The sequence below is a fragment of the Canis lupus genome, chromosome 16, assembly GCF_048164855.1.
Source record: "Canis lupus baileyi chromosome 16, mCanLup2.hap1, whole genome shotgun sequence".
NCBI classification, from domain to species: domain Eukaryota; kingdom Metazoa; phylum Chordata; class Mammalia; order Carnivora; family Canidae; genus Canis; species Canis lupus.
Genome location: NC_132853.1, coordinates 61068879 through 61087979, shown reverse-complemented (window position 1 = coordinate 61087979; position 19101 = coordinate 61068879). Strand labels below are relative to the sequence as shown.

The 19101-nt window shown below is 56.5% G+C and overlaps 2 protein-coding genes across 14 annotated transcripts in view; one reads left to right on the top strand and one right to left on the bottom strand.

The window, feature by feature from the left end:
• Positions 1-50: 50 nt before the first annotated feature.
• On the bottom strand, positions 51-16453 carry HEXD (hexosaminidase D). 12 transcript variants are annotated; one of them, XM_072782093.1, is made up of 15 exons: positions 14006-14143; positions 10261-10366; positions 9674-9783; positions 8959-9146; positions 7486-7672; positions 6764-6851; positions 4992-5156; positions 4388-4571; positions 3530-3601; positions 2959-3154; positions 2293-2375; positions 1388-1466; positions 1211-1312; positions 939-1080; positions 51-407 (listed from the first exon to the last, which is right to left on the bottom strand). In XM_072782093.1, exons 6-15 carry the CDS (start codon positions 6767-6769, stop codon positions 87-89), a joined length of 1350 nt encoding a protein of 449 aa, XP_072638194.1. In that variant the 5' UTR covers positions 6770-6851; positions 7486-7672; positions 8959-9146; positions 9674-9783; positions 10261-10366; positions 14006-14143; the 3' UTR covers positions 51-86. The 12 variants fall into 12 exon arrangements, with proteins under 12 accessions (XP_072638194.1, XP_072638186.1, XP_072638188.1 ...); XM_072782085.1 differs by lacking the exons at positions 7486-7672; positions 8959-9146; positions 10261-10366 and adding exons at positions 16020-16062; positions 16306-16453 and having other exon boundaries at positions 14006-14141; XM_072782087.1 differs by lacking the exons at positions 7486-7672; positions 8959-9146; positions 10261-10366 and adding exons at positions 16020-16062; positions 16306-16453 and having other exon boundaries at positions 14006-14137.
• The window catches only part of OGFOD3 (2-oxoglutarate and iron dependent oxygenase domain containing 3), an 18978-nt gene continuing 15959 nt past the window's right edge, over positions 16083-19101 (top strand). The window contains exons 1-2 of one of the 2 annotated variants that reach the window (XM_072782098.1): positions 16083-16200; positions 18268-18485. In XM_072782098.1, the coding sequence (XP_072638199.1) occupies positions 16130-16200; positions 18268-18485 (289 nt within the window). In that variant the 5' untranslated portion in view covers positions 16083-16129. Of the gene's footprint in view, positions 16201-16544; positions 16692-18267; positions 18486-19101 lie in introns of those variants that run through there. The other variant, XM_072782097.1, reaches the window with a different exon arrangement.

The following is a 19101-nucleotide window of genomic DNA, read 5'->3' as shown; positions in this document are numbered from 1 at the left end:
CGTTGGCCAGACCCCAGGTTGTTGCCTGGTCTGACTCCCACCAGCATGAGTTCCGGGTCCTGCTCTTTATTTTAACCCAACAAGCTCTACACACAATCAGGAAGCAGGCCCCTGCGTGTTTTCCTTGCACATTTTCCACTTGCCTTCCAGGCGCTAACCGTCTGCCCCATGGGTGCGGCAGGGGCGGACATTGGACGGACGCAGGGCCCGGCCCTCAGGGGTCCCGACCCGCCTGCGGGCTGGGGCTGGCGCTGGCTGCCTCCCTCAGGTCCTGCAGCAAGGCCTGCAGCCGCTGCAGGCTGGGACGCACGTTCTCCTCCAGCCACTCCTCCACGGCGTCCGGGTAGAAGACGCGCCGCAGGGCGGCCTCCAGCTCCTGCACCACGGTGCTCCACCTGGCCAGGAGGCTGAGTAGCACAGGAGCAGTGAGCTGCCTGCTGGCACCCCGGGGCGGCAGCTACAGCCTATGAGCTACACACCCTGAACGACCCCACACACGGAACGGGGCTATTGGCGCCCACCGCACAGGGCGGGTCCGAGCAAGTGTCCTGTTTCAACATCTGAAACAAATGCTCTTTGCAGCTGACCTGCAGGGTTTTTCTTTCCGCGTGAACCTGTCATCGTCTGACAGTGTCCTCCGCCCCGTGGGGACACCATGTTGGCCTCAGCTCAGCGCGGTGGGCCGGGACAGCACGAGGCAGGGCCAGCTGGCCCCGATGAGCCCTGGACCCCGTCCAGGCACTCACTGACCCTCACCCTTTTGGGCTAGGGATGCCCTAGCTTCTCTGACGCCCACGGCACAGCTGAGGCAGGAAGTTGGCTCATCTAAGCATTCATGGCTGCGATCCTAGAGAGCTTGTCTTGGTTTAAAGCAGTAGCCAAAGGACGTGCAGCCCTGGGGGGGCCCGGGGGTGGCTACTGGCAGGGGGGTGGCTAACCTGAGCGCCGGGGGCTGGATGTGCTGGACCATGACGGGGTGGATGAGCTTCCGCCGGCGGTGGTAGGGGCCAAACCAGCCGGTCACGTACCTGGGGGCAGAGCCACACAGGTGGGCCCACGGCAGCCAGCAGCCCAGCCCGCCTGGGGGGGTGGGGTTCGTTAAAATAATACCTTTGAAAAGACTGAAAAATCTGATAGAAATTTTAAAACCCAGTGAGTGTTTGTGTAGGGCGGGCCACCCCCACCCCGGCCCCGCGCCCCTGCCCCTCACCTGTCCCTCTCCAGCAGCGCGTCCACAGAGCTGCGCAGGTGGAGGCTGACGTGCGTGACGAGGGCCAGGATGTCGCTACCGGGGAAGGAGCCGGCGCCCTCGCTGCATGGAGAGCCGCCGTGCTGAGGTGGGGGTCCAAGTGTGGGGGGAGAGGCAGGGCCGGGGGCGGGCGCTTACCCTGTAAAGTCAGTCGTTTCTAGGTTTGAAATCCCGAGAAAGTTCTCCACTCTTGCTTTAACGTCTTCAGCAAAACCTCCTGCAATAAGCACAGACGGAGGTGGTCAGAGGGGCCCCTGGAGAGAGAGAGGGAGCCTGCGCCACGCATGGGCCTGGGTGGCCGGGAAGGTGACCAAGGAGGCCAGCGTGCACAGGCCAGCCCCAAGGAGACTTCGGGGACAGCTGGGCGCACGGCTCCTCACTGAACACAGGAAGCGGCTCACCATGTGAGACATGGGAAGATAGAGCAGAACCACCACCAGGGAGACCACCAGCCCGTGTTGCCTGGCACCCCCACGGCTGCCAGGACGTATGCAGCACCTAGCACGTGTGGTTCCTCACCAGTGGAATGTTCTAGAACAACTGAAATGAACCAGTGAGGCCTGCAGGTACCAGTGTGGACGGAGGTCAGGAGGCCCTACCAGCCCGTCTCCACAGCGGGAGGACTCCATGGCGGCGGCACCCACCTCAGGGGACAGGCAGTGGAGGCCAGCCCCCAGCGTGTCCCCGCACCCTCTTCTAAATGCGTCACAGCTGACACTTCAGAAGCACCAGAGGGGAGGCTCAGGCCCGCCCTCCACGTGGGGCCTCAACGTGCTACGGAAGCCCAGGCCCCGCTTCCCTCGGTGCCTCCCACCCCACATGCAGCAGGCAGTCCTGCTGTGGGCGCCCACGGTCCACACGCACGTGGGGGGCTCGGTGGCACTGGGCACCCAGCAGTTACACGGCACAGGCACGGCCACCTCGGGGGCTCACGGCCTGGGGGCACCGGGCAGGCGGGTGGCTGAGTGAGGAAGACACAGCCGGGCGTCGGGGCTCGGCTCTGCGCGTCCCGCGCTCCTGCCGCCGTGAAGCGGGGACCTTACCGTGTAGGAGCGACTGCAGGCAGACGGCCAGGGACGGGATCCCCACGGGCAGCAGCTCGCACAGCACCGAGAAGTGGTCGTACCTGAGGCCATGGAGAGGCCGCTCAGCCCAGCACCCACGCCCACCCGGTGGGTGCTCCACGCCCTCTGCTGCCCGCGGCCTCTAGGGGCCCCTGCACGGCTGGCCGCTGCCTCCGGAAATGTCCCCCACCCAGAGGCCCTGCTGGGGCTCAGTCTGTGCGCTCGACCCCCTGAAACCCTTCCTGCATTCCTCCTGGATCTTGCCTCGGGGGACCCAAGGACGGGCAGGGCCCGGGGCCTCCGGCTGCTCCCCTGCCCCGACCCGGCCGGGAGCGCAGCTTCACTGGCAGCTCCGCTTTTCAAACGGTGTGAAATCCCTGAAGAGCTAAACTCCGTCAAGGCCGCCCTATGCATGGCTCTGGAGGCCGGGGCGCCGACGTGCAGAGGCGCCTGGGGCCGGGAGGGCCAGTGTGCTTGCGGCCGTGCATGCCCCCTCTGCAGAGTCTGGGGGTACCCAGGCCCCTCCCTCCTAGGAGCACCGGTCCCCTCCCAGGAAGCGTGAGGCCCAGACTGGACGGGACAAGCAGAGTGGCTGCGACCTGGGCGGTCGGCCCGAGCGCCTCCCTGGGGCCCGTGTGGCCTTACCTCTGCCAGCCGGTCAGGACGATGCCCTGCAGCATGTCCGCTGGCCCCCTGGCTGCCACCCGCAGCCACTGCACATTGTTCCTGAGGTGGTGCTCGATGGGGGTCAGGGCCTGGCTCGCCCCCGTGGCCCCCTTGAAAGCGCTGGCAGCCCACAGCCGGAGAAAACCACACTTCCGGTACTTTTCCATGAGAAGAGCTGGGCGAGAACGTGAGTGGTATGACCGCCTGGGGCCCCAGGAGCTGCGGCCGTCAAGCATGGACGCTGCGCTTGCCCAGAACCCGGGAGACCCCCCAGCCATCGGGTGTAGTCCCCAACAGACTAAATCTCAGTGAGAGAAGGGACCCCTGCTGTGTGCAGGTGGCCCCTAGTCCAGCTGCTTGTTAGGAAATCTGGACAGAACAGGCCATCTGGTGAGTGACCCAGGATAGGACGCGTGCCAGGGGTGCTCCTGGGCTGCCCGAGCTCGCAGGGGGAGGGGCCTGCGGGGAAGCAAGGCAGGTGGCAGGATCCCGATGCACCAGGGGTCAGTCAGGGCTGCAGGGTGTTGGGGGCCGTGGCCAGGGTACTGACCTTTGCCGTGGACGTCCAGGTCGGCTCCATAGTCCCAGAGCACGGGCTCCACCAGCTGTGGGACCCCCGATGCTGGGGGCGGAGAGAGCTGTGAGCAAGGCCGTCAGACACACCCCTGTGCCCTGTCCTGCGGCCTTGTCTGGGGCGGCTGGCCCTTAGGCACAGGCTGGACGCAGCTCGGTTTGATGGTAAATGCTGCGGCCATGCAATCGGCCAGCTCCGGAAATGACCAGACTGGGTTCTGTGACAGGTGAGCCCCCGGGCCAGGGTCCCAGAGCTTCCTGCAAGGGGGACACACTGGTCTGCGTGCTGCGGTGGGGGCGCTGGGACAGGTACAGCGGGAACACACCACAGCCTGGGTTTAAGTCTAACCAACCTTGTGAGAACCCAACGGGCCACACGTGGGCCGGGGCTGCCTCGAGGACACCCGGCCTTGCAGACCCTGGGCCAGGGTAGAGCGTGGACCACGGGTGTGTCTCTGTCCCACCCCAGAGCCCCGGGCAGGCGGCAGCCTGGGGGAGGCCCCGAGGGGCTGCTGCATTCCTGGCCCAGCAGCCAGTGTGAGCTTTCACCACGGCCCAGCAGGGCTGCCTCAGGGTCCTGTGGGGCTGAGGCGGCAGCAGCACCGGACACTGCCCCCGTCTCCCTCCTGTGGGGCCCATGAGGGCCCCATGGCTACTGTCCGGTCAGACCTACCACCCTGCCCTCTGGTGAGACCCTTGCATGGCTTCTAGGGGAACGGCATTTTGTAGAAGAATGTTTAGAAGGGCTCTAAGGGGGCTGCCCGGAGTGAGCTTCCGGGAGGGGGCCTGCTGGCTCCTCACTCCTGCCACCAGAGGCGGGGACACGCCTGCCCACCTGCGAGCTGGTCCTCGGGGATGGCCCGCAGCATGTCGTCCCACACCAGGGGCCTGGTGGCCGGGTGCCGGGCCAGCACGTGGCAGGCCACCGCCTTCATGTGGGACAGGCACAGTCTGGCTTTGGTGTTGTGCTCCTGCTGCAGCCACCGTCTCGAGGCCTCGCCCTCCCCGAGGTAGTAGACCTGAGGGGAGCCCAGGGCGGGTTTGTCCCTGTGCAGGGACACCGGTGCCAGCTGCCCGTGGGGAGGGGCCGCTGAAGGGGCCCTCCTTCTGCACCGAGTCCCGACTCTACTCCTGGGGTCCTCCGGAGGTTCGCAGCAGCCCGAGGGCAGAAGGCCGAGGTGCCCCAGCCAGCAAGCAGGTACACGCACGGCCCGGCCTGCACTGCTGGAGTGCGGACGGCCCTTGGGGGCGCCAGCCCTCCACCCCTGTGCTGCAGGCTGCACCCGCACCAGGTCACAGGGCAGCCGGTGCGGGCGCCCACACGGGGGGGCGGCTCCTCAGTGGGGCGAGGGGCCCTCGAGTGAGGGAGGGGCTGCTGCAGCAGGGGAGCAACACCCGGCAGGCCAGGCTCAGGGGTGAAGCAGCATTGCAGGACCCACCTCGTCGCAGCCGACATGGAGCCACCGGGCGCCCGGGTGCAGCTCCATGACCTGGCTGATCATGGCTCCCACCAGCGCCAGGGACTCGGCCTCATGCGGGTTCAGGGTGTTAGGGAAAAGTGCCACTTCTCGGAGGTGAGCGAGAGCCTCGTGCTTCAGCACAAACTACAGAGACAGAAGGGGACATGAGGGGCGCCGGGAGACAGGTTCGCCGCAGGGGCTGGTTCTGGCTCCCACGGGGTCACCCCAGAGGGCGCTGGCTGGGCTGAGCCTGTTGCTGGCTCTCGGCCCTTTCCTTCCCGTCAGGTCCACCTGGGCCGGGTGAAAAAGGAAAAGCCAGGCTCACTCACATTCGGATGGAGCTGCCACCAGCTGGAAATGTGATGGGTGACCGTGGAAATGAGAGCCCCAGAGGTGATACACACTCTCCTCACAGCCCAGCTGACTGGGGGCCACACACACGCCCAGCCGGGGCAGACGGGGCAGGGCTGACCTCCCAGTGCCCCCAGCCTGTGGCCCAGACCCTGGCTGACCACCAGCTGCGAAGACAGAGGGGTGGCCTGAGGAAGCCAGGCCAACACAGAGGCCATCACAGCCACACAGGGCCGGGGACGCAGACTGTGCCCCCAGAACCACGAGAGCACGTGTCTGTAGTTCCAAGTCACTGGCTGACATCCTTTGTTGCTGCGGCCCCAGGAAACACACCACCTTGAGAGCAGTCAGGCCCCTCAAGGAGCAGGAGTTGGGGGGGGGCGGTGCGCTGCAGGATGGCGGGGCAAGGGGCAGAGCGGCACTGTTGGGGGACCTCCCCCAGGTCAGGCGGTGGTTCACACAAGGCTGGAGCCAGAGGGATGGCAGGCGCCAACTCGAGAGACACAGCAGCAGAAGCGGCAGGACCTCACGATGGCCCAAGTGCAGGGGTGCGGGGGGTGCCAGAGCGCGGCAGCGGGGCCAGGGTTGGGGGTCATGAGGACGGGGAGGGAAGCAGGAGCGGACGTGTGTGGTGTGGAGAGGGAGCATGAGGCGAGGGGCCCCGGGGAGGAGCCGCGGGGACGCCGCCTCGTGTAACGGGATGCACCTGGGCCTGCAGGGGAAGCTTCAGGAGGGAGCGGATACGGCTGTGGCTGCGAACAGCCTGTGGTCAAGGACGCCCAACCAGAACCTGTCGCTACGTTTAGTGACTCGGGGGACAGAGGGGCCCTGGGGGATGCTCTATGGACTGTGGGCCGTGGCAGCGGAAGTGAGGAGCCCAGAGAGCACAGCAGGCAACATGGGCCAGGAAAGGCCGAGGCCTGAGCGTGGGAGATGCGGGCGCGTAGCAGGGGAGACTTGCGTGTGACTGGAGGAAAACGCAGCCCCTCTGATGCTGGCTGCGGTGGGGGGGGCGCCCACAGGCCCAGCAGGCATCCCCGCTAGAGAAAAACACGGAACCTATAGCCATTAAATCAATGCTGTGTCAAATCTGTTTCCCATCTTTTGATGCAGATATGAACATATTTCTGAAGATCACACAGGAACTTGGGGAGATATTTTCAGTATTAAGCGATGAATACAAGTTAAAAAGGAGAACAAATGGACTCTCGGGGCTCCATGGGAATCGTGCATCCCCACTGGCCCGTCTCCTGCATTCTGTGGACAGAGGTTGCTCAGCCCTAGAGTTTGCAGGGCAGGGGCTTCTAGGAAAGAGCTGCTCCTTGTCTGTGGCCAGCCACTGCCTGTGTGCCCCCAAGCCCACACCTGGGCACCACGGAACTGGGGTTCCTCCCACTTACCTCCATGTGTCCAAATGTCTGCACCAACGGAATGACCTCTAGCTCATTCAGTGTAGCCAGATGTAGGATCTCTTTAATTTCAGGGGGGCTAGGAGACAAAGACCACCCAGAGGTTCACACCAGCTCCTGTCGGCACACCAGCCCCTGTAGAAACTCCAGCTCTTATTCACACTAGCTATCGACACTCCAGCCCCTGTTCACACCAGCCCATTCACACCAGCTTCTGTTCCCACTCTAGCTCTTGTTCACACTAGCACCTGTTCACCTCCAGTCCTTATTCACACCATCTCCTCTTGACCCTCCAGCTCTTGTTCACACCAGCTCCTCTTGACCCTCCAGCTCTTGTTCACACCAGCTCCTCTTGACTGTCCAGCTCGTTCACACTAGCTCCTCTTCACCCTCCAGCTCATTCATACCAGCTCCTCTTGACCCTCCAGCTCTTGTTCACACCAGCTCCTCTTGACCCTCCAGCTCTTGTTCACACCAGCTCCTGACCCTCTAGCTTTTGTTCACACCAGCTCCTCTTAACCCTCCAGCTCATTCATACCAGCTCCTCTTGACCCTCTAGCTCTTGTTCACACCAGTTCCTCTTGACCCTCCAGTTCTTGTTCACACCAGCAACTCTTGACCCTCAGCTCTTATTCACACCAGTTCCTATTTACCCTCCAGCTCTTGTTCACACCAGCTCCTCCTGACCCTCCTGCTCTTGTTCACACCAGCACCTGTTGACACTCCAGCTCTTCTTCACACCAGCTCCTCTTGACTCTCAGCTCTTATTCACATCAGCACCTCTTGACCCTCCAGCTCTTGTTCACACCACCTCCTGTTCACCCTCCAGCTCTGGTTCACAGCAACTCCTGTTGACACTCCGGCTCTGGTTCACAGCAGCTGCTATTCATACTCCAGCTCCTGTTCATATCCCAGACCCTGTTCATACTCGCACTTCTGTTCATGTTCCCCTCCCTTGTCAGGTTCCAGGTGGGCTCTCCTGGGGAAACTAGTATGGTCGGTATTTCCTAAAGCTCGAAAGATACTCAAGGTTTCAAAGAGAGCTCCCACCCTAGAATTTGGGGAAATGATGCTCTCTGTTATGTCCTCAAGTAACGGTTTGCTTTTTACCAGCTATTCTTACCAAACTCTGTAAGAAGCTGAAGCCATTTTACAAGACACTGGGCCATACAAGGAATCATATTGTAGAAAGGGGGTTGGCAGATGGCTCAAGGACAAATTCATCTGCCTGTTTGCTTACAGCCCATGACCTAAGAATTGATTTTCAAGTTTAATATGGTTGATAAAAAGAAAAAGAAAAATACTTCATGACGTGAAAATTACATGAAATTCTTATTTCCATGCCAACAAGTAGAGTTTCACTGGCACTCAGCTGTGGCCACTCACTGACATTTCCATTCATGGCTGGCTGCTCATGCCCCACAGATTTCAGTAACAGAGACCAGGTGACTGCAGAACTGAAACTACTGCCTGCCCCTTTATTTTTTTTTAAATATTTTATTTATTTATTCATGAGAGACACAGAGAGAGAGAGAAAGAGACAGAGAGACAGAGGGAGAAGCAGGCTCCATGCAGAGAGCCTGATGTGGGACTCGATCCAGGGACCCCAGGATCATGCCCTGGGCCAAAGGCAGACGCTCAACTGCTGAGCCATCCAGGCGTCCCTGCCTGCCCTTTTAAAGAGAAGCTCATGACCCCTTTCATAGAGAAAATGTAAAAGATCTTCGAGGTTGCAGTGAGGGGGCTCATCCCCGTGGGGGTTAGTGAGCTCCATGAGCACACCTGAAGGCGGGAATGCTCTGGGGGCCACGGACGGCACCTGGGAAAGGCTGGCTGCCCACTCCGGCACCTGCTGTCATACATGGATTTATTGCAAGAAAGTGAGTTCCAGTTTCTGTGTTTGAACCATCTCATAATCAGTTCTATGAACGTATGGACTTCAAATAGACCTTTTTCAAGCTTCACAGGTACCCTAGCACTTGTTTCCACTTAAAAAACAAATAACCAAAAAGTGTTCATCATAAGAAGAAAAATAGAGCAGCATGAAAAGAACGCAAACTTCCAGCAACCTCACTGCAGCGTTAACACTCTGGACAAACACACAGAGCACGTACGCCCCGCGGAGTTCTGACATAGACCGAACCTCCCTCCAGAGCGGCCCACCAGCCAGACGTATCTTTTCTCACCCTTGTGAACCCAGAGCATTAGAACCTTTTAAAAATCTTCACCAATTTGGGCAGCCCCGGTGGCGCAGCGGTTTAGCGCCGCCTGCAGCCCGGGGTGTGATCCTGGAGACCTGGGATCATGTCCCGCGTCAGGCTCCCTGCATGGAGCCTGCTTCTCCCTCTGCCTGTGTCTCTGCCTCTCTCTGTCTCTATGAATTAAAAAAAAAAAAAAAAATCTTCACCAATTTGATAGCCAAATTTATTTATTTTTTGCTATCATTTTATTTTATTGATAATTTTTACTTTATTGCTATCATATGCTTATCGGCCATTCTTGTTCTGGGGGAGGGGATCAGCCCAATGTCTTTTGCTCATTCTCCTTTGAGGCTGTTACTGACTTACATGGACGCCGCAACCCTAAAGCCAAGCAGGGCGCACCCATGGCCGCTGTATCTTTTATTAATTCTGACACCCCCTCTTTTAACCTCTGCTTTCCTGATAAGGGTCCCAACTGTGGCCTTAAAGAGCAGCATCCGCTTCCCCTCACCCCCGCCCCCATCCTTCTCCCTCCCCCTAAATGCTTCCAAATTCTCTCCAGTAAGCGTATTTTATTTTTGTAACTAAGACAGGAGTTTAAAAGCCAGAAGAGGGCTGCCCAGCACTGCCAAACCCTTGCCCGCCCTGTCCACGCCTCCAGGTGGCCCCACACATCCGCTTTCTCCGTGGCTGGGAATACCTGTATGCGTGCTTGGCTCTCAGAAGCCTGAGGTGGCCCTCGTAGGGAAACATGTCTTCGTACTCGAGGAGGAGCCCGTTGGCGCCAAGGGCATGGAACAGAGGAAAGACCTGGGGGAACAGGGATGCTATGAGGAAGCGACTATCTGAAGGAAGGTGACAGAGGTGCCACGTGTGGACTGTCTTCCTGCCTGTGGACATGGGTCGTGGTTGATGCTCACATTTCTCCTGCAAATGTTTACCCTGGAATGCGCACTGTGTGCTACACCAAATCAAACCCTCTGCCGCTGCAACCTGTTCGCTTGGCACAGGAGAGGCCTTGCACCTGCGCAGCAGAGCTGTGGCTCAGCCTTGGGGTTCAGCCGGGAGGCAGGGAGGGGCTGTGGGTGTGCGGGGACGGGCTGTCCACTTCCTCCTCTATCTCTATTTCAGAGGATATGATTCCTATCAAGCATGTCCAGGATGAGTTCACGTCTACCATACAAAGAATTGAGATCTTCTTCTAGTCTGACACCAAGGCTGGGGTGGAAAAGAGCACATTCTGGGAGCCATCGGAGGGGGCCTCCTGCAGGTATCTGAAAGACCCACCCTGCCCTGGACAAGGGGCACAGCAGGTCCAACAAGACTTTAACACTCCTGTTGATGTGTCTGTCGAAGTTTCCTCTCCTGCGAGCATGGGGACGTTCTGAAGAAGCTGGATGGAAAGAAGAAAAGAGCCTGGGGCTAATGCTCAGCTGCAGACAATTCATCATGGGCAGTCGACTGCAAATTACAAAAAGAGGCAGACAAGATGGAAAGGAGGAGCTCGTGCAGGTCAAGCACGCAGACGCGACATCAAGGTCTCGGCATTTCCCCATTTCCTCAGTATTTCTGCTTCTGGTGTCCATCGCAGCCTCCCATGGCCCTCTGACCACCACGGCCTGTATGGCACTCTGGCCATTGGGGTTGGTGGCAATCCGTCATGTTATGGGTGGTGGGGAGCTGTGGGGCCGGGCAGCCCAGGTGTCCCCAACACACACCCCAGCCCAGCATGGGGGACAGGGCTGGGAATAAGGTCCTCGCTGTAAATCCGCAGGAGCGTGCACGTGCACACACACATGGGGGGTGATGCACTGAGCCCCCTGCATCTGTCATTGAGGCTCAACATAATTTCACCTAACTTCCACTTTTATGACTGGAGTATTTCTAAGCAAATCCCACACAACACAACTGTTCACCTGTAAATACTTCAATATATATCTCTGATGAAGATATTTTTACAAAAGCACACCCCACACCACCATTATCTCATCTAACCAAATAATTCGTTAATGTCATCCATGCTCTAATTTTCCTGTGTCTAAAATCTTGTCACATATGGCTTGTTTGAAACTAGTCCAGACAATCCATACACTGCATTGTCTGAATGGATCTCTTAAGGTTCTCTGATTTTTAATAGTTCCTTCTACTTTTTTGAGTTTGTTGAAGAGACCAAGTCACTTATTTTGTATGATGTAACAAACTTTGGATTTGACGGATGGTATTCCCAAGATGTCCTGTAGCGTGTTTGCCTATTTCCTATTCTCATGGGTGCCGATGGTTAGACGTGAAGGCCTGATTACATCCAGGTGTTATTCTTTTGGCAAGAATACTTCACAGACGGTTCTAGAAGTCATAAGTCTGGCTGCCCCACTGGAGTAATGTCAGGCTGATCAGTGATGCTAAGGGGCATCAGCTGACCCACACCTAGAGCCTCTGCCTCATGGTTTCAGCCACTGCTGAAATGACTGCCCAGCGCGCACTGACCAGGAACTGCAAGGTGGTGACTTTCCAGGTTCATCACTCCTCGGGTGTGATGGCTGGAACTCTCCCTCACGGAAGAATTTCCTCTCAGTGATTACTTGGTCACTCCAGCCCTGATGATGCTGGGGCGTTCATATGCAAAGGTCAATTTTGTTGGATACAAAATCCTTGAATATCTTAAATGTTACTCCCTTGTCTTCCTGTCACAAAATGCTGTCAAAATATCTGATGCTGATCTAATTATCCTTCCCTCATATGGAACTTGTACCTCTTTCCTGTATGCCCAGAGTTTTCATTTTTTAAAAAATATGATACAACTACTAGATGATGCCTTAGTGTCTATCATCCTAAGTATACGATATGCCCTTTAAAAAAAAAAAAAAAAGATTTGTTTATTTGAGAGAGTGTGTGAGTCAGGGGAGTGTCTCAGGCAATCTCACACCTAGAGCTCAGAGACCAACTCCAGGCTTGATTCCACAACCCATGAGATCATGATCTGAGCTGAAACCAAGAGTCAGGTGCTCAACCACCCAAGCCACCCCTGGTGCCCCAGGTACGCCCTTTCAATAGACCCATGTATTCTTAAATTTTGGAATAAAAAACATGAAGTGTTTTTGTAGTTTCTGGGCATTTGTCCTACAGTACTGCCTCGGTTCTTCTTTGAGACTGTTGCAAACTGAAAACATGGCTACAATCTGTGCCTTCCTCATCAGGAAGCAATATCTATTCCCAGCCTTGAATCTGGGCTGACTTTGGACTTGCTTTCCAAGAGTTAACACTAGGCCCAGGATGGTTTGCAGCTTTGGCCCCCACACCCTCAAAGCACTGCCCTGCGACCACCATGCTAACAGAGGCTGGCCTGGCCTCCAAGAGAACAGGCACCCACGTGGAGGACCAGAACCATGGTGCCCAGTGGTGAGCCAGCACTAACTGGTGGATGTGTAAGGCCCTCTTGGACCATCCACTGTTCGTAGTTGTCAGGGGACAGCCAACACAGGAGGGAGCCCAACCAGCAGAACCACCCACCAGCCGTGGAAAGAGAAAATGATGACTTTCTATCTTAAGCCTTGAAGTTGGGCCTCCAGCAGCAGAAGACTGAGGCAAGGGCTCCGGCTGCAGGTGAGTTGGACCTTCTTTGCTTATCTTCTATATCTTTCAATTTGTCAGATGCTTTTTATCTTTTCACGTGTGACAGCCTTTTTCCTTATTTATTTCCCAACAGTATGCTTTCCACAGTGTCTGCTCACTTCTGTTCTTCTGCCTTGATCTATTTCAGCCAGACACCGCTTCTGTCTTCTCTGCATCCCTGCTCCCCTCTCAAAACCTGTTCTCTGCTTCACTTTTTTTTTTTAAAGATTTTATTTATTTATTAGAGACGAAGAGAGAAAGAGCACAAACAGAGGGAGCAGCAGAGAGGGAGGGAGAAGCAGACTCCCAGCTGAGCAGGAAACCCGATGTGGGGCTCGATCCCAGGACCCTGGGATCATGACCCAAGCCCAAGGCAGATGCTTCACGAACTGAGCCACCAGGTGCCCCCCTGCTTCACTTTCACTGTTCCTGCGCAGCTCCCCATGGATTCGCTCAATACTGTGTTTTTAATGTGGGGCTCTGTTGTTCTAGAAGTTTCTGGACGGTATTTCTGAGAGCCGTAGGCCTCTCCAGCATTTTCCTCTGAGTCTTTTTGCAGTCTCAAATTGCAGCCAGTGAAAGCCCTCCCCTGTTCCTTTCTTGATGGAGGACAAGTACTTGTGAGCTGTTTCCTGGTACTTCTGGTCTCAGCCCTGTTAGAATTCCATTCTCTTTCCTCTATCACCTCCTGCCTGGTTATTAATCTCACATGGGCAGTAAGCTGTACCACTTGCATTTGAGACACATGGGGATACCCCATATCTACTTTTGCTCGAGAGTGTATTAGTTTTCTAGGGCTGTTGTAACAAATTATCACAAACTGGGTAGCTTAATACAATGAGAATTTATTCTCTTCCAGAAATAAAAAATCAAGGTATGGGCTGGGCAGTGCGGTCTTTGAAGGCTCCAGGGAAGTGTCTGGTGTCACTGGCAGTCCTGGCATTCCTTGGCTTGTAGATGCATCCCTCTAATCTCTGCCTCTGTCTTCACATGGTGCCCCCCTGCAACCCCTGTGTCTAAATTTCCCTCTTCTTACAAGGACGTCACTCATTGTATTAGAGGTACCCTACTCCAATATGGCCTCATCCCATGTTGATTATAACAGCAAAGACTGACATTACATTCACAGGTGGTTAGGATTTGAACATTACCTCTTTGGGAGATGCCATTCAGCCCACAGCAAACAGGCTGTGGGTTTCTTTTGTTGTGTTCACCCCTCTCCCCACCCCTTTTGCTATCCTAATTGCTCTGTTTTATGAAGGCATTTGGGGGAAACTCAAAATCTATGCTGCTGCCAACACTGTGCCCCGACTTGGAAGCCCATAGTTGTGCTCTAAGCACACCATCCTACAGAATACTGTTCACAACTTTGAAGACCAAACCCAAGCAAGGAAAGACCATCTTAGGGGGAAGGGGCTCTTACCTCAGAGAGGTAGGAGACCTTTGGTGGAGCTCCTTTAAGGTCCAAATGAACTAATCGCATCTTAAATGGTGAAGAACCTGACATTTCACTATTTCTCAGGAAGTCATAGAACAATCCCTTATCTGGGCGCTTCTTCCTAGTGGAGAAATCCAAAGTCATAAATAGGCACAGGCTCCTTTTAGCCCCTGCCCTCCACTCTGTGCTTCCATTCCCTGGGAGGAAACTCATTTCACCAACATGAAAATGAACCAAGAAGGCTCCCTCATATTCAGGTAAAGGGACCTTTGCCATTTAGTTATGATTAGCCCCTAAAATAGAATGGCACCGGTTTCCTCATAAGATGGCTGTGACCTATAATAACACAAATGATTACAAAATAGTTTTGTTTTAAATTAAAGACCGTCTCCAGTGGTATATACTATGCTAGTGTAAACACGCAGATATGTCTAAACATTTTTCAGGCCCTGCAATATGATTTTTCTGTAGAAAATGTATCCCTAATTTTATTTTACCTTGAAGAGCATTAAAGAAAACCCCTGACATTTCTAAAGCTCAAGTCAGTTTCATTGTATGGAAGAAGAAACTGTAAAAGTTTAGTTTAGGTCAGAGAACACTAACTAGGATTTAAAATAGGCCACTGATAATCTGAAGAACAAATGAGCCAAGAGTACATGGGGCTGACTCACTTTTATAAAGAAAGTAGCTGGATGACAACAAAGTAACTGGTAAGGAGTGTGATTTCTTTTTTCCCTCTAGCTATTTTAAAAATACAAAGCGTTAGATGAGAAAAGGGAAAGAAAATCTTTGCGTATAGGTCATGTTTATAGCTCAACAATTCAAACTACTCATTCAGCGTGAGGACTCATAAATCCCTGAACCTAAGAAGTCTATTATGAAACAAGGAACATAAAATAGACACACAGGGCAGCCCCGGGGGGCTCAGCGGTTTAGCACCGCCTTCAGCCCAGGGCATGACCCCGGGGTCCCCGGATAGAGTCCCATGTCGAGCTCCCTGCATGGAGCCTGCTTCTCCCTCTGCCTGTGTCTCTGCCTCTCTCTCTCTCTTTCTGTGTCTCTCATGAATAAATAAAATATTAAAAAATAATAAAATAGGGGATCCCTGGGTGGCTCAGTGGTTTGGTGCCTGCCTTTGGCCTGGGGCGCAATCCTGGAGTCCCAAGATCGAGTCCCGCGTAGGGCTCCCAGAATGGAGCCTGCTTCTCCCTCTGCCTGTGTCTCTGCCACTCTCTCTCTCTGTGTCTATCATAAAGGAATAAATAAGGGCAGCCCCGGTGGCCCGGCGGTTCAGCGCCGCCTGCAGCCCAGGGCTTGATCCTGGAGACCCTGGATGGAGTCCCATGTCAGGCTCCCTGCATGGAGCCTGCTTCTCCCTCTGCCTGTGTCTCTGCCTCTCTCTCTCTGTGTCTCTATGAATGAATAAATAAAATCTTAAAAAAAAAGAATAAATAAAATCTTTAAGTAATAATAACAAAAATAAAATAGACACACAAAAACTAGCGTGATTAAAAAAAAATTATATTCAAAACAGTCTCCATCACAAAATCCTCAAAGCAATCCCTGAAATCACCAGCTGTTGGATGGACGAGTTTTGTGAAAACACATTCTGAACGCTGCTTTTATTTTATTTTTTTAAAGATTTTATTTATTTATTCATGAGACACACAGAGAGAAGCAGAGACACAGGCAGAGGGAGAAGCAGGCTCCATTCTGGGAGCCCGAAATGGGACTTGATCCAGGGTCTCCAGGATCATGCTCTGAGCCAAAGGCAGATGCTCAACCACTGAGCCACCCAGGCATCCCCTGAACGCTGCTTTTAAAGCTGAATTCTTAAAAAAAAAAAAAAAATATTTACAAACCAAATCAATTTCCCAGGGACTAGACTTGGAACACTTCTGAGCCGGGAGGTGTGCGCGGGTGGCGTGCGCATCCCTCATCCGGAGGGAAACCCTGCGCCTGCGCCCGCATCGCGGGGCTAGGACCTTCCGGGCCTTACCTGGCGCAGACGCGCCGGCTCAACAGTCTTAAGTCTGCAAAACCTAAAGGAAAAGAAGCAGAGAAGTGGGTGTTTCGCGTCCGTAAGAGCGTGCGGGTGTCTTTTCCTGGATGCCTACCGACGGGCGGTCTCCCGCAGACCTGGCTGGCACGCCCCGGCTGCCCGGGAACCGCGTGCGCAGGTGCTGCCGCCCCGGGCCCCTCCCCCCTCCCCCCGGGCCCGCCGGCGACCCCTCCCGCCCCGCCCCGGCTCCGAGCCCCGGGGTCCCAGCGGTTCCGCTTCTCACCCAGCGGGCGGACGCACAGGCGAGTCCCGAGCGCCCGCGGGTCCCAGCACCTGGGGGGGCGCGGCCCCGGGGACGCAGCGGAGGCCGCCGCCGAGGAGCGCCGCGAGGTGCGCGACCAGGTCCGCGCTCCGCCCCGCCCAGCGCGGCGCTCGGCCTCCGATTGCTCGGGCCTGGCCGCCAGCCCCGGGGTCGACGGCCGAGCGCGTCGCTCTGCGTCCCCGGCCGCGCCGGCCTCGCGCACCCTCTCGCGGCGCTCGCGCGGGGCTCGGAGCGGCTCCCGCGGTCGGCCCGGCTCCGCCGCGGCCCGGTCCGATGGCGCCGCAGCGGAGGGGCGCGCCCAAGGCGCCCGAGGGCAGCGGGGCGGCCGAGCGCCGGCGCCCCAGCAGGTACCGGGCAGCGCGGGGCCCCGCGAGCTGCGGCGGCGGCGGGCGGGGCGTGGCCTCACGGGCGTGACCGTGTAGCGGGCGTGGTCGTGAGGGGGGCGTGGCTTGCAGTGGCCGTGGCCGTGAGGGGCGTGGCTTGTGGTGGGCGTGGCCGTAAGGGGGCGTGGCTTGCAGTGGGAGCAGGACCCCGCCCCACGAGTCCCGAGGCCCGGTGGTCTCGCGCGTGTGCCGCCTTAGCGCTGTGCACAGGCGGGCGGACGGCTGAACGAGTGATCGTCTCCTCGCGGAGCCTCCCAGGGGCTTCTGCAGCTTTCGGAGCTGAGGAGTGCTGTAGGCCCCCCGCCCGGGGCAAACCCCCGAGCGCCAGTGCTTGCCCTGCGGCCTGGACCTTGCTCCCAGGCTAGAGGCTCGAGGGAGCCTCCTCCGTGCAGCGCGAGCCAGCTCACCCCACACGCGGGTGCTCACCTAGAGCAGACCCCAGGGGATGTTGCGTCCAAATCCAAGATGCAGTTGCCCGGGCCTCTGCCTCTGTCCCTTTCAGATTCCACAGCACGCAGCAGCTGTGCCTTGCAGGTTGGGGTTCCAGTCATTAGGCTGCTGAGTCTCCCTCCCTATCTGCAGTTTGGGGGAAGATAATGATGGCCCACTGGTGTCCACCCTGGTCTAAGTAGAGAAGGCTGGGTGGTCTCGGGGTGGGGAGTTTTTCTGAGCTGAGCAGACCCCCCACCTCGGTGGTCTGTGATCCCTGTTTGAAATGGTCACGTATCCACTCACCATGGGCTGACCGTGCTGTGCCCTCCTTGGGATTTATTTATCGGAATGTGTTGTGTTTATTAGCGCTGAAAAGGGTGGAGGGACACAGACAAGTATAAGTCAGGCTTCCTGCATTTCAGGAATTAAGTACATACTTGAAGAGACAGGGCACACTTCCTCAAAAGGGTGCCTTGATCTTTTGCCTTATTTTGTGCAAGTTCTTGGAGCCATACAGCCACCGAGTCACCTAGACAACAGAGCACACAGCTTCTCGGTTACACACGTGCACACATACGTGCACGTACACAGACCATAGGCATGCATGTAGACACAGATGTGCACACACACATGCTTACAGCTTCAGGTTGTGCAAAAAGTGTCTTAATTGCAGATCAAATGAAAAAATTTGGTGCTTGTATTCTCTTCTTAGCTGGTTCATGGCTTACTTAAGTGGGCTTGACTCACACTTAAGCTGCTGTGTTGTGCGCGTGGGCATGTGCAGTGGTTGGGGCAGTCCGTTTCAGCGGCAGGCAATGTGATTGGCAACAGAGATGCAGGTTCTCCGTGGGCATGGCTGGGCTAGGAGGGACACTAGCTGGCAGCTCATTGTGTTGCCAGCACGGGTTGGATGGGGCTGGGGGCCACATTCCCCACCACATCCTCTCAGGCTGGTGAGCACCTCTGGATTGGTCGAGAGTAGCTCTGACCTCCTTTAGCACAGAGCAGTTTAAGGCTTGCTGTAACTAAGTGGGTGGGGACCCTGGTCATCCACCTTTCCAGCACACGTGGGTGCCTTTGGGTGACTGCGGTTGTGTTTTGTCCTTAGCACAAAGAGTGTCCGGGCACCCAGGGAGGTGCAGAGGAAGTGGCTGAGAACCTCCGTCCTGGGGGCCTGCGCCGTGCTTGCTGGGCTGCTGCTCTGGAGCAGTATGGGGGGTGATGATGGTGTCACCGAGGTCCTGGCTCACCGTGGCGAGATCCTGCCTGGACGGTTCATCGAGGTGCCCTGCTCAGAGGACTATGACAGTCACCGAAGGTTTGAAGGTAGGTGATGCTGCTGTGGGCTGGAAAAGAGCAGCATGTTGCAAGGAACGCACTGCGTTTGTGATGCATCAGTCTTTTGCTGCAGTGAAGTGGTAATCAGATTGAAAGTGGTGTGGGGACCGGGGGGTACAGCCAAACGTTCCCTCTCTCAGGTGGGTTAACCCACCCCCAACTGGGAAGGGCAGGGGTGCTGGTCACTGAGGCTAGCCTTTCACGGAGGTGCCCGCACTCTGACGGAGGGATCTAACAGAATTGGAAAGGTAGGGACGAGAGTGTTGAGATCAGAAGAGGCATTGTGTGGAGAGTGTCACAGTGTTGTCACTGCAGAAAATGTCACTGCCAGAAGCCCTTCCCCAGGTCAGAGTGTCCCATCGTGGGGGGGGGGGGGGGGGCAGGAGGGCGGGAGGCGGCGTGACGACCAGAGGCATAGCCACCCTGCACCTGCTGGCTTTCTTCCCCCACCCCCCACGTTCCTCCTACTGCTCACTTTCTCAGTTTTTAAAACCTAGCCTGCTGGGTCTTAAGACAGCCTGGGTCTTAAAGACAGAATCTCATTAATGTTTCACCCAGAGCAATGCTCTGGACCTGAACTGGGAGAAGGCTGCCGGGTGCTTCC

Excerpts from the sequence above, each read along its gene's own strand:
- HEXD (XM_072782084.1), bottom strand. The coding sequence starts at position 15,953 with ATGCGCACGCCACCCGCGCACACCTCCCGGCTCAGAAGTGTTCCAAGT. Across the intron at positions 6,852-9,673 it reads AGAGCCAAGCACGCATACAG|CCCCCCTGAAATTAAAGAGA; the intron begins GTATTCCCAGCC and ends TTTGTCTCCTAG. Across the intron at positions 3,155-3,529 it reads CCTGGACGTCCACGGCAAAG|CTCTTCTCATGGAAAAGTAC; the intron begins GTCAGTACCCTG and ends GTTCTCGCCCAG.